At 42.2% G+C, this 13,570-nt stretch overlaps 1 protein-coding gene across 3 annotated transcripts in view; it reads right to left on the bottom strand.

Moving 5' to 3' along the window:
• Positions 1-13,570, bottom strand: part of uqcc1 (ubiquinol-cytochrome c reductase complex assembly factor 1) — an 88,960-nt gene that overhangs the window by 57,847 nt on the left and 17,543 nt on the right. For all 3 annotated transcript variants that reach the window (XM_078554863.1, XM_078554862.1, XM_078554860.1), the window contains exons 4-5: positions 10,570-10,642; positions 6,585-6,642 (exon numbers count right to left, since the gene is read on the bottom strand). In XM_078554863.1, coding sequence (XP_078410989.1) covers positions 6,585-6,642; positions 10,570-10,642 — 131 coding nt within the window. The remainder of the gene's footprint in view (positions 1-6,584; positions 6,643-10,569; positions 10,643-13,570) is intronic.

Genomic DNA, 13,570 nt, shown 5'->3' on the forward strand with positions numbered 1-13,570 from the left:
AGTAACCCCCCGAATGTTGATAGTGGGGGATTCAGTGATGGTAATGCCATTGAATGTCAAGGGGAGGTGGTTAGACTCTCTCTTGTTGGAGATGGTCATTGCCTGGCGCTTGTGTGGCACGAATGTTACTTGCCACTTATCAGCCCAAGCCTGAATGTTGTCCAAGTCTTGCTGCATTTGGACATGGCCTGCTTCAGTATCCGAGAAGTTGTGAATGGTGCTGAACATTGTGCAAACATCCCCAATTCTGACCTTATGATGGAGAGGAGATCATTGATGAAACAGCTGAAGATGGTCGGGCCTAGGACACTACCCTGAAGAACTCCTCCAGCGATGTCCCAGGGCTGAGATGATTGATGTCCAACAACCATCTTCCTTTGCGCTAGGTATGACTCCAACCAGTGGACTGTTTTCCCCGATTCCCATTGACTTCAGCTTTTCTAGGGCTCCTTGATGACCTACTCGGTCAAATGCTACCTTGATGTAAAGGTCAGTCACTCTCACCTCTTGAGCTTAGCTCTTTTGTCCATTTCTGGACCAAGGCTGTAATGAAGTACTCATAGACGTTTACAGCACAGGAGGTCATTCGACCCATTGTGTCCACGAGGGTCAACAAAGATCTGACCACACTAACCCCATTTTCTAGTGCTTGGCCCACAGCCCTGGAGGCTATGGCAATGCAAGTGAATATCTAAATACTTCTTAAATGTTATGAGTTTCTGACTCAACTACACTTTCAGGCAGTGAGTTCCAGACAGGCACCACCCTCTAGGTGAAAAAATTTCTCAACTCCCCTCTTAGCCTTCTACCTCTTATCTTAAATCTATGCCCCTTGGTTATTGACCCCTCTACTCATGGACAAAGTGCCTCCCTATCTATGCCAGGAGTGTTGTGTACAGTTTTGGTCTCCTTATCTAAGCAGGGATACACTTGCAATGGAGGGAGTGCAGTGAAGATTCACCAGACTGATTTCTGGGAAGGCAGGATTGTCCTATGAGGAGAGGATGACAAGACTGGGCCTATATTGTCTATAGTTTATAAGAATGAGAGGTGATCTCACTGAAGTATACAAAATTCTTACAGGGGCCGACAGGGTAGATTCAGGAAGGATGTTTTCCCTGGCTGCGGGATGGTTCAGAACCAGGGGACAGAGCCTCAGAATAAGAGGTAGGTCATTTAGGACTGAGATCAGGAGGAATTTCTTTACTCAGAGGGTGGTGAATCTTTGGAATTATCTATGTCAGAGGGCTGTGGAGGCCCGAGAGGCTAAATGGGCCAAATCCTGCTCCTATTTCTTGTGTTCCTGTTATGTTCCTACGTAGTGCTTTTCACGACCACCAGGCATCTCAAAGCACTTTACAGCCAATGAAGTACTTCTGAAGTGTGGTCATTGTTGTAACAATGATGGAAGGATGGCAGCCAATTTGCGCACAGAAAGCTCCCACTTACAACAATGTGATATTGACCAGATAATCTGTTTTGTGATGTTGATTGAGAGATAAACATTGGCCAGGATACCAGGGATAACTACCCTACTCTTCTTCAAAATACTGCCATTGGATCTCTTACATCCACCTCAGAAGGCAGACAGGGTCTGGGTTTAAGCTCTCATCCGAAAGGTGGCACCTCTGGCAGTGCAACACTCCCTTAGTACCTCATTGGAGTGTCAACCTTGGCTTTTGTGCTCAAGTCCTGGCGTGGGACTTGAAGCCATAACCTTTTGACTGAAAGGCAGAAGTGCTACAAACAGAGCCACTGTTGACACACATAAGAGGCTCGAGGCCATCTAGGACAAAACAGTCCACCCGACTGGCACTCCATCCATCACAAACATTCACTCCCTCCATCACCTGCACACCATGGCTGCAGTGTGTACCACGTACAAGATGAACTGCAGTAACTCACTAAGGCTTCTCTGGCAGTATCTTCCAAACCCACAATCCCTACCACCTAAAAGGACAGGGACAGAAGGTGCTTGAAACACCATCACGTACAAATTTCCCTCCAAGTCACACAACATCCCAACTTGGACAGAGTGCAGTTCCTTCATTATTGCTGGGTCAAAATCCTGGAGCTGTGGGCGTATCTTCACTACGTGCACTGCAGAAGTTCTAGAAGGCAGCTCATCACCACTACCTGTGCAAGGGCAACTAAGGATGGGGTGCTAAATACTGGCCTTTCTAGTGAAGCCCATATGCAGACAGTGAACAAAAAAATTTTTAAAACTGTGTTGCATGGAACTCTGAATAATATGTAGTATTCTTACAAGCTACCTTACTAATTGGGAATCCAATGTCCTCCCGCCACAACATAAAATTCAGACCACAAAGACTGGGTTCGCTTTCCCTGACTTGCCCACACTTGCATAACTATGCAATGCTCTTGACCTGTATTTGAATAACTGCCTCTCAAGGTTACTCCTGCTCCTATTTTCTATGTTTCTATGGGAGCAGGCTATTGAGTTGGATGATCAGCCATGATCATGATGAATGGCAGAGCAGGCTTGAAGGGGTGAATGGCCTATTCCTGCTCCTGTTTTCTATGTTTCTATGTTAACATTATTCTCTGATCCAGGGGTACAAATGGGAAACTGGGCACAAAATGCAAGCCCTTTAATGGACTCACTACTAATTGTCAGTGTTGGAACGTTTTGCTACGGTGAAGTAACCGACCCAGAAATTGCACCAAAGGCTGATGTCTTCACTCTAAACTGTAATGGGAAGATTACCCATAACCAGTTGGTTGAGGAAATTGAGTTCTGTGACCACGAAGCTACTGGGACAGATTCAACCTTGCATTTCTAACAAAAACTGTCAAATGCCTGTGGTTTCTGCATCTTTACTCTTGAGCAATATAAACAACCAACCATCTGTGGAAATATACTTCCCAAAACTGTTTGGAGATACAACATTATTTAGACGAACGAGCAATGCTAAGACTTCTGTAGCCTTTAAAAAAAAACCATAGGTCAGTTATTTCCACAGCAAATCCCAGCCCCCCACCCCCCCCATGTGTATTTCTCAAATAAATCACGTCACTCATTCAAAACTTTCTCACCCACAGCAGTCCATCCATTTGACGTATTGGACAGTTTTAGCCTCATTAATCAGAGATTATGGGAGAGTGAGGTAATGGGGTTGGCCATTTTCTTTCAAAGTGCTGCCGTTTATTATGGCGTCTGTCACTGGCTTTTCCTTGCATTAACCATTTCGCAAACTTAACTTATCATGGTGCTGATTAAAAGAAACATTCACACAGTGGTCAATTGTCATTGAAACACTCCATTGAAAATGCTGCCTTTCTAAAAAAAACGTTATATCAACAATTAAATTAAAAGAAAAACATTCAGAGCCTTAATCAAAGCCGTTAAAACAACCACATGAAAACAAATGACTGCTGATTGACTGAAAATGTTTCATAGACTTTGGTATTTGGGCAGAAACTTCCTTTAGGAATTAGTGGTTTATGGCACAACCTGATAACACAGCAATGGGTCATTCATGGAGTTTGCTAAACTACTTTGTGAAGGGCTCTTTAATGATTATTTTCTGAACTTGGTTAAAGTTGGTTATAGCTCAGATGATCCTACAGCCTATTTGATTTTAGAGGTGTTTTTTGTTTCTGTATCACAATTCCTGCAAAATATTCTCCATTTCCACACACCCCCTCAACCCACACTCCCACCCCACACCTCCTGCCACCCCATCCACCCCATTCCAATTGTATTTACATGCAAGTAACCTGCCTAGATGCAGCGGTAGATGTATATTTGGATTTCCAGAAGACATTCGATAAGGTGCCACATAAAAGGTTATTGCACAAGACAGGAGCTCACGGTATTGGGCGTAATGTATTAGCATGGACTGAGGATTGGTTAACACACAGAAGGCAGAGAGTCAGGATTAATGGGTCTTTTTCAGGTTGGAAAGACGTAACTAGTGGAGTGCCAGAAGGATCAATCCTAGGGCCTCAATTATTTACTATCTATATTAATGACTTGAATGAGGGGGCAGAGTGTAAGGCATCTAAATTTGCTAATGATACAAAAATAGGTGGGAGGGCATGTTGTGATGAGGACATAAGGAATCTGTAAGGGGATACAGACCGATTGAGTGAGTGGGCAAAAGCTTGATAGATGGAGTTTTATGGAGGAAAGTGTAAGGTCATACACTTCGGTAGGAAGAATCAAAAGGCAGACTATTATTTAAATGGAGGGGGCTCCAAAAATGTGCAGCACAGAGGGATCTGTGAATTTGCAAGAAACACAAAAGGTTAGCATGCAAGTGCAGCAAATAATTAAGAATGCAAATGGAATTTTGGCCTGTATTGCTAGGAGGTTGGAGTTTAAAAATAGGAAAGTCTTGTTACAACTGTACAGGGTGTTGGTGAGGCCACACCTGGAGTACTGTGTACAGTTTTGGTCCCCGTACTTAAGAAAGGATATACTGGCATTGGAGGCAGTTCAAGGGATTCACTAGGCTGATTCCTGGGATGACTTATCAAGAACTGCTGAACAGATTAGGCTTTTATTCATTAGAGTTTAGAAGAATGAGGGGTGATCTTATTGAAACGTACAAGATTTTGAGGGGGCTTGACAGGGTAGATGTTGAGAAGATGTTTCCACTAGCGGGAGAATCTCAAACTAGGGGGCATAGTTACAGAATAAGGGGACACTCATTTAAAACTGAGATGTGAAGGAATTTCTTCTCTCAGAGGGTAGTGAATGTCTGGAGTTGTGCAGGCTAGGTCACTGAAAGTATTTAAAAAGGAGGTAGATAGATTTTTGAAATATTGGGGAATTGAGGGCTATGAGAGGCTGGCCTGAAAGAGGAGTTGAGGCCTGAGGCAGATCAGCCATGATCCTATTGAAAGACGGGGCAGGCTTGAGGGGTCGAATGGCCAAATATTCCTGCTCCTGTTTCTTATAGTAATATATAGTTTTGTAAATCGAGATTATCTTCTGTACTACCATACAAAGACCATTTGACCAGCTTTGTGTGTTTATTCTTGAGCAGTATTTTGCATCCCTTTGAAACCCCTGCTTTGAAATTTAGCTATGTGAATATTACCTGACATGTTTCCCACGCTTGCGTGGTATTCCCTTTCCTGTCCTTTTAGAAGAGGTGATGAGCTAATCTAAGCATATTAAAACAGTGGACAAGGAATTTCATACCAACGAACAAGCCCCAAATATCACAGCATTTTTCCAGAGCGGTATCCTGCTCAACATTCCTCCCTCAACTACCACTTGAAACAGACCAACTGTCACAAATTAACATTTGCCTACCTAAGACAATTATTACACTACAGGTATTTCATTGGCTCAAAGTACTTTGAAACCTTTTGGCTACAGGGCAGTTCAGGTGCTTAACCCTCATAACTCTTTGTTACCTCCAGACTCCACTATTCCAACATTCTCTTGGCCAGTCTCCCAACTTCCACAGTCTGTAATCTTGAGTACAAGTCTGCTGTCCATATTCTACTACACTTCAAGTTCCTCCTTACCCATCAGCCCTGTGCTCGCTGACCCACATTGAGTCATTGCCGGATCTGGAACCAATTTGAAAACTTTCATCCCTGGTGTTCAAATCTATAACCACGGCCACCCCTATCTCTGTAACCTCCTCCAGCCCTACAACTTGCTGAGCTCCTCCATATCTTACCTCTTACTCATTGTCAATTATCAGTGCTGCACCATTAGCGGATGTGCTTTCAGCTGCCTAGGCCCTGAGGCTCAGGAATTCTATCCCTAAACCTCTTTTCCTTCCTAACTCCCTCAAACCACTCCTTAAAATCTACTTTCTTGCCAAGCTTTAGACCACCTGTCCTAGTCTGCCTACTGGATGGCCCAGAAGCAAAGTCTGTTTGATAACAGTCCTGTGAAGATCTGAAGAGCTGAATTTCAAGGTAGATGTTTTAATTGTTACCTCCATGTTCTCTATAGGAAGTTAACGTTAAGCCGTTCAGAACATTAGGGCATAGAGAACCAAAGTAAATAAATACATTATTCCAAAGCAGTTCCGGACAAGAGAATTCTGACCAATTTAAAAATCAAGTGTCAATACGTTACCTTTGGTTCAGTTCCCAAGTTCAAAACAAGACTGGTGTCAGAACTGTGACAGTAATAAGTGCCTAGTCATTGTAGAGATCTATCAAGGAAAACCAAACAGATTTACAAGTGTCTGGTTCAGTGTGTAAGAATCTGCCAAGTAACTCATGTCACAACTGCAAATTAAGCACAGGTTAGAATATTGTCCTATAACTCTTATAGTCTGTAGAATGTGTCTTACTCTCCCCTTGTCCCTCTTTCCCTATGGTGAAAACAAGGCAGCTGAATGGCAACAACACACCCTCTTACAACCTAGATCTGAAGCATAGACGAAAGACGACAGAAGCGGCTTCTACAATGTACCAGCGTTTGCATTTTCTGGCACCAGGGTAACCGGGCACAGATGGCACTGGCACACAGCATGTTCAAATGTGCCAGCTGTACATTTTCACACAACTCCAATCTAACAGTCAAATATAAAAAAAGCTAACTTTTGGATTCTCTCGGAACAACACTTGCAGCTGAGTTTACTTACCAGACATGAAGCTGGGCAACGAGGAACCAGGAGTTCAGAGTGTCTGACAAATTGCATCCTGCAGACAAAGAAACAAAGATTCATTTAGCTTGCCACATCTAAAAAAAAATTAGAAAACCCAATCTTGTGTTGTCCCTTACCCGGAGGAGAAAGGGACCCTCCCCAAGAACAAATGTATTTTAAAAAAACAGGTTATGGCTGACTTTCTGAGCAAAGTCCAGGATGGGTGTTCCCTCACTCCGGTAACATGGTTTTGGAAAGGAGACTTAGAAGTAACTAATAGCCTCTTTATGCTAGAAAGAAATTGGAAAAATTGCTTCAAAAAAAGAGAGGAAACCACAAGGGCTGTCACAGCGATTAGTGCATAGAGCAAAATGCTGGAACTCTAAGTACACTGCCACGTAGATTAAATCTTCTAGCCTGCTGAGTTCCTTAGCAGAAGGTCACCTAGTCTCAGAATGAATGCCATTGTGATGGGCAGAGTCAACTGATAAGGACCAGGTACAATAAAAACCCTATCTTTGTGCTAGACAAGGGTATTAAATGTTTTGGAATCAAGATGGGTTTGATGGAGTTAAGATACAATTCAGCTATAATCTAGTGTGTACCGTCTACAAGGTGCATTGCAGCAACTCGTCAAGGCTCCTTTGGCAGCACCTTCCAAACCTGCGATCTCCACTATCCAGGATAAGGGCAGCAGGCACATGGGAACATCACCACCTGCAAGTTCCCTTCCAAGCCACATGTCACCCTGACTTGGAAATAAATCACTGTTCCTTCATCATCACTGGGTCAAAATCCTGAACTCCATCCCTATCAGCACCCACATCACATGGACTGCAGCAGTTCAAAGCAGTGGCTCACCACACCTTCTCAAAGGCAGTTAGGAATTGGCAATAAATGCTGGCTTTTACAATGATGCCCAGATCCTACAAATGAATAAGAACAATTCCTAAAACAAGCGAAAATGTTACAAAGAGTTTTCCACAGAAGTCCGATTTTTGTCCTGCTTTCTACCCTTAATTAGCACATTCCTTAGATAATATCACCACCTTCAACACCTCTTTGTCCTTTTGTCTATGACATCTTTTGGCTATCTCCACCTATTACTGGCCCTCTATCCAGCTCTACCTGTCCTACCCACCCCCCCCCCACCCCCTTAAACCAGCTTATATTTCACCTCTCTTCTATTTTTACTTAGCTCTGTTGAAGAGTCATACGGACTCGAAATGTTAACTGTGTTCCTCTCCACAGATGCTGTCAGACCTGCTGAGTTTTTCCAGGTATTTTTATTTTTGTTTTACATGAAAATATATCCTTACATAACATAGGAATGGAGAAAATAATTTATATAGCGCCTCTAATGTAATAAAACATCTTCAAGGGAGCATTATATAAAAAATGACACTGAGTCACATAAGGTGATATTAGGTCAGGTGACCAAAAGCTTGATCAAGGAGGTAGATTTCAAGGAGTGCTTCAAAAGAGAAAAGCGAGGTAGAGAGGTGTTGAGAGGATATTCCAGAGCGTGGGGCCTAGCAAATAATTGCAAAATAACAGTCAACTGGACCACAACACTGCTAATGTTTTCTCAACCCTTCAACACTAAACACATTTTCTAAATTGCCCAGTAATAACTGCAAAGTAACAAGCGCTTGGCCTAAGTGTTTTATTTAATTCTAGTAAAAATGAATATTTCTTTAAAAAAGGGACTATAGTCTCTGGAATCAGAAAGCTAAATTTAGTGAAGGTGGCTCCAAAACTAACAACTCTTACTTTTACCGCAAGAGAATCTGAGAGATAATCCAGTGCCAACTTCAATCCCAGGTTGGAGCTCACACGGCCCTCACTCAGGAGACTGGTAGGGTGTCTGCAACTGACACCAGTATCTGTGGGCTAGTGGGGAGGAGAACTGGCCAGCATTCCAAATTTTGAGCTTTATGCTGCGACTTGCCAGACGCAGCCATTTGAACTGTACCTGGGAGTCACAATGTCCCATCCCTCAGTCCAACCTGCTTGCGGACACACACTTGAGACTTGCAAAAAGACTGATCACGTAGGTCCGATACCAGAGGACAAATGACACCTGTCAAACTGGGCCTTGATAAGTGATCAAAGCTTCTGAGAGCTGACAGGGTGAAAGAGGAGTACAAGAGTCACCAGCTTTTATGGAATGTGGAGGGAAGAGCATGGATGTTGACTTGGGGCAGGGGGGGGAATATTGACTAACACACAAAAATTCAATGGATCAACTTTTTTGCTATTTACAAAGTATACATCAATAGAACAGGGTCGTATGACTAATCACATCACGGGCACATAGATTTACAGGAGAGCTATTGGTGCCCAAAGAGCTCAAAACCCACAATCCAAATTCTCAGGGGTTCCACCAAATGTTTTCAATGCTACAACACAACTCCAAAAAAGGAAGAGAAAGTTTAAGTGACTTTTCCTGACCTTATTTTCATTGCCCGCTTGGCTGCTCCACAGCTCTCTGCTGGGAATCTATCTTATAAGAAACTTTCAGAACAGGAAAAGGTGATTAGGCCCAACAGACTAGTTCTCTTTTCATGAATCAAATGCACTGATCTGCCAGTGCACTGAATAGCTCAATCCTCCTTTTTTCATTCTTTCATGGGATGTGTGCATCACTGGCAAGGCCAGCATTTGCTGCCCATCCCTAACTGCCCTTGAATTAAATGACTTCTAGGCCACTTCAGAGGGCAGTTAAGAGTCAACCACATTTCTGTGGATCTGGAGTCAAATGTAGGCTAGACTAGGTAAGGATGGCAGATTTCCTTCCCTAAAGGTCACTAGTGAACCAAATGGGTTCAGATACATACACAAACTCCATATACAAACTCAATTGGCTCCACAGCCCCATTTTCTTCTTCAATATCTTTCTTGGATATCTCACCTGACAATGAGGTTATCTTTGGAAAAAGTTGTGCCTGAATTCTGTCGAAAATTCTTTTTTTAAATGAAGTCTCCTGATGGTTGAACCTTCAGCATAGTGAGCAATTTGCATGCAGCATTTTGGTCTCTCCCCTTCACAATCTTGGAAGAATTTTGATTTGGTCATCCGCTCTCCAGACCCAAAACTATGTTGTTTAAATACATTGGGTAATTTAGACGTGGTGATAATAAAATTGAGTGTAAATTCTTGAGCCTCGTTTCTATTTTTGTTTTCAATAAGCTGCCAGCTTTTATTAACAATGTTGTCCTGGCCAATGCTTCACTCTCAGCCACCATCACTGAAACAGATTATCTGGCTGTCACCGTACTGTTCATGGGAGCTTGTTGTATGCAAATTGGCTGCTGCGATTCATTCATATATTACAAACAAGTGACTACACTTCATTGGCTGAACACTGTTTTGGGATTTTCTGAGGTTGTGAAGGGTAATATATAAATGTAAGTTTGTTTGTTGTTTATTTTAAACAAATCAGGCACCTTCCACAATTAGAACTCTCTGCCAATGAAAGCTTTGAAACAAAACAGCCGGCTCAGGTACCTATCCACAGTAGTATCCTGGTGCATTTCCAAAAACCCAGAATCTAATTTGTTGACAAGAGAGTTGGCATAGATCCTTCTCGAGACCCATTAAGGCTTCTTGTTCTGTCACATTTAATCTTCCCTTCCTTTTAGTAAACATTCCTTCTGCAATTCCCAATTTCTCTCAATGCCCTAAATTTGAAGACATGGAAGATCGATTCCGAGTGCGTGGATGCTCAACCTGGGTTTGGTTTACAACTAAAAAAAATATAAGCAGGCTACAAACATTTCGACAGTGGACTTAATTCCGCATTTAACAGCAGACTGGCCTCTCACTGCTGCAGCAGGTAGAATTTGGGCCTGGAATTAACTTCACCAAAATATAACTGTGTAACCTCCAGTTTAAAAGAATGGGTAAAACTTTCAAAGAATAAGTGCATTAAATGCGGCTCAAAGGTAAAAACTGCATAGAAGCCTTGTCTGTACATACTTTCAAACAAGTCATCATAGTCGATTCTCTCCACACAGCAGGTGTACATGCGTAGGGCAGCAATCTTAATTTTCTGTAACAAAACAGTGATAAAGGGTATGTTATGATAGGAACCTACACAGATGGGAAATAAATGATAAAAGCAACATGAATTATAACTTCTGGAAATCACTATCATCATTAAATTTGCACACTAAGAAAAATATCGCTCTTAACCAAATAAACTTTAAAGTTGTGGGATATTTGCAACATTGCATTGTTCCCTTTAGTGACATGCTTTTAACACAGGAACATTTTATGCATTATATATATCAAAACGCTCTCTCTTCACCCCCACAATAAAAAGCAGTACAGAAGGACAAACCATAACGGTGCTGCTTATACAAGCTTTCCCAGTTTTAAAAGATGTAGCTTGAACCTTCCACACACTCAGCGTCCCTACAACAAAAATAGCTAAAAAAGGGAGCATGCTGCAACTGTACATGAACAAAACATCCTCTTCAGGAACAAGAAGCTATTTTCCTTTCTGGCAGAGTCCAGAACAAGGGGCATAACCTTAAAATTAGAGCCCTTGAACTGAGTGGCTTGTTAGACCATCTCAGAGAACATTTAAGAGTCAATCACATTGCCCTGGCTCTAGAATCACCAGATAGATGGCAGATTCCCTCCCCTGAACAACATTAGTGAACCAGGTGAGTTTTACAAAAATTGGTGATAGTTTCATGGTCACCGTTACTGAGACTAGCTTTCAATTCCAGGTCTGTTTTATTAATTAACTAAATTTATTAATTGAATTTAAATTCCTCCAGCTGCCATGGTGGGATTTGAACCAATGTCCCCAGAGCATTAGCCTGGGCCTCTGGATTGCTAGTCCAGTGACATTACCACTACACTACCATCTCACCCTAAAGGTGAGCCCTTGTGCTTAAACTCTGTACACAACAGAAAAGATTACTTGTATCCGAATTGTACAAACCTTCCATAATTTTAAACACTTCTGTCATAACCTCACTTAGTCTTTCGTCAAGAGGGAAAAGACCCAGGACGGTTAAACATTCCTCACACATCATTCCTACACATTCTGGGATCAACTGTGTCGTCCTGTTCTTTTGAACCAGGGTATACTGAAACTGCACACAGCACTCAAAATTTGGCCTTGTCTTAACTGTAGTTGAGCACTCATCAACTCACCAACTAAAGAGTTCTTATTTCCTCCATCAGCCAATCTTTCAGCCTCTCTGACTTGGATTGTGTTTAACCGGGCACAATGTTGTGTCCAATTGCTTTCAAAAGGAACCCGCACCAGTTCATTGTGCGTAGGATCCTTACAACCAGCCAAGGAAGCAGACTTACACCCTGTTAGTCTGTGGTGTATTTGAAGCCGTGTCTCAAAGGGGTATGTTCTAATCCACACTGCCCTCTAGCCCAACACAAGCCCTTCCAAGGCGAAAATCACTCAATGCTCAGTCACTGTCATGGGGCTTGCTAAGAAAGTCAGTCCTGTATTTATATTGCTCTTAAAACAACTTCAGGATGTCACAAAGCACTTTAGAGCCAATGAAATAAATAAAGACTTGCATTTATATAGTACTTGGCATGACCATTGGACATCTCAAAGTGTTTTACAACCAACGATGTACTTGAGGTGTAGTCACTATTGTAACGTAGGAAACATGGCAGCTAATTTGTGCACAGCAAGCTCTCACAGACAGCAATGTGATAATGACCAGGTAACAGGTATCTTTTTTTAAAGTGATGTTGATTGAGACGTCAATAAAGACCCAAATTTGCAATTGGCAGAACAGCAACTGCCTTTGGAACTGAGATAAATCACAGTGAAAATAAGAGTTTGAATTTATATATCCTGCAGTAAAAAAAAACTGATCTAAATAGGTGACTCATTTTCTGTATAGAAAAGAAAATTAGACCTCCTGAGCAACCCACAGTTTATTACTTCCATTAGTGGCTGTGAGTACCAGCACTCTCACCTTGGGCTTGCCGTTTTGCAAGGAAAAATTCTGTTACAAATACAAGCCTGCAAAGTGTAAGCCTCGAATAGATCTGGCAAAAACTCATTTTAATTGTGTTAGTTTACAGCTGCTTCATGTTTTACCCATGTTACTGTTCCTCATCACACAGTAGGTAAAATAGTGCTTCCCTCAAGGCTTTGTTGAATGTTCTAAATGTGCAATAAAAAATACTTTTGCGGGTTTGAAAATTAATTACCCAGTTTCCGTTCTGGGAGCTACCGGTTCAGTTTTTAGTTGCTCCCCAGCACAGCACAGGGAGGGAGACAGCAACCTTCATGTGGTCTCCTGTTAAAGTCAATTTTCCAACCTGAAAACCTGCAAACAAATGCTGTCAAGGCGGCAATCACAGCCACTAGGTACCCAGTCCAAGCAGTTAAAATCTCAGTGGAAAATGGATTCTCTCAGGGGCAACAAAGCTGAGAATCAGGACCATCTGCCCCAAGAGATCCATTCCTGGTGGCATCACAACCATTTGCACTGTGTCAGATGAAACCGCTGAATGGATCGCTAACCTCAACATCATAAGGAGAAAAAACACCACAGCACTAGATAATCTAACTGATAAGTCAAGCCCTGGCTCAATGGGTAGCACTCTCACCTGAGTCACAAGGTTGTGGGTTTCATCTTACACCAGGGAACTTAACCACAAAATCTAGGCATGCACACCCAGTGCCGGTACCGAAGGAGCATTGAACTATTGGAGGTGCCATCTCTCTCAGATGAGAAATCCCGCCTAACTCCTCAGGAAGACATGAAAGATCCCATGACAGTATTTTGAAGAACAGCAGAGCAATTCTCCCCACTGTTTTGGTCAATATTCATCTCTCAACTAATACCTAAAAAAAACAGATTATCTGGCTCATTATACGCAAATTGGCTGCCATATTTCCTACATTACAATAGTGATTACACTTCAAAAAGTACTTCCTTGCCGGTAAAAGCTCTTTGGGACATCTTGGGGTTGTGAAAGA

Source organism: Cetorhinus maximus, chromosome 13 (genome assembly GCF_964194155.1).
Source record: "Cetorhinus maximus chromosome 13, sCetMax3.hap1.1, whole genome shotgun sequence".
Classification (NCBI taxonomy): domain Eukaryota; kingdom Metazoa; phylum Chordata; class Chondrichthyes; order Lamniformes; family Cetorhinidae; genus Cetorhinus; species Cetorhinus maximus.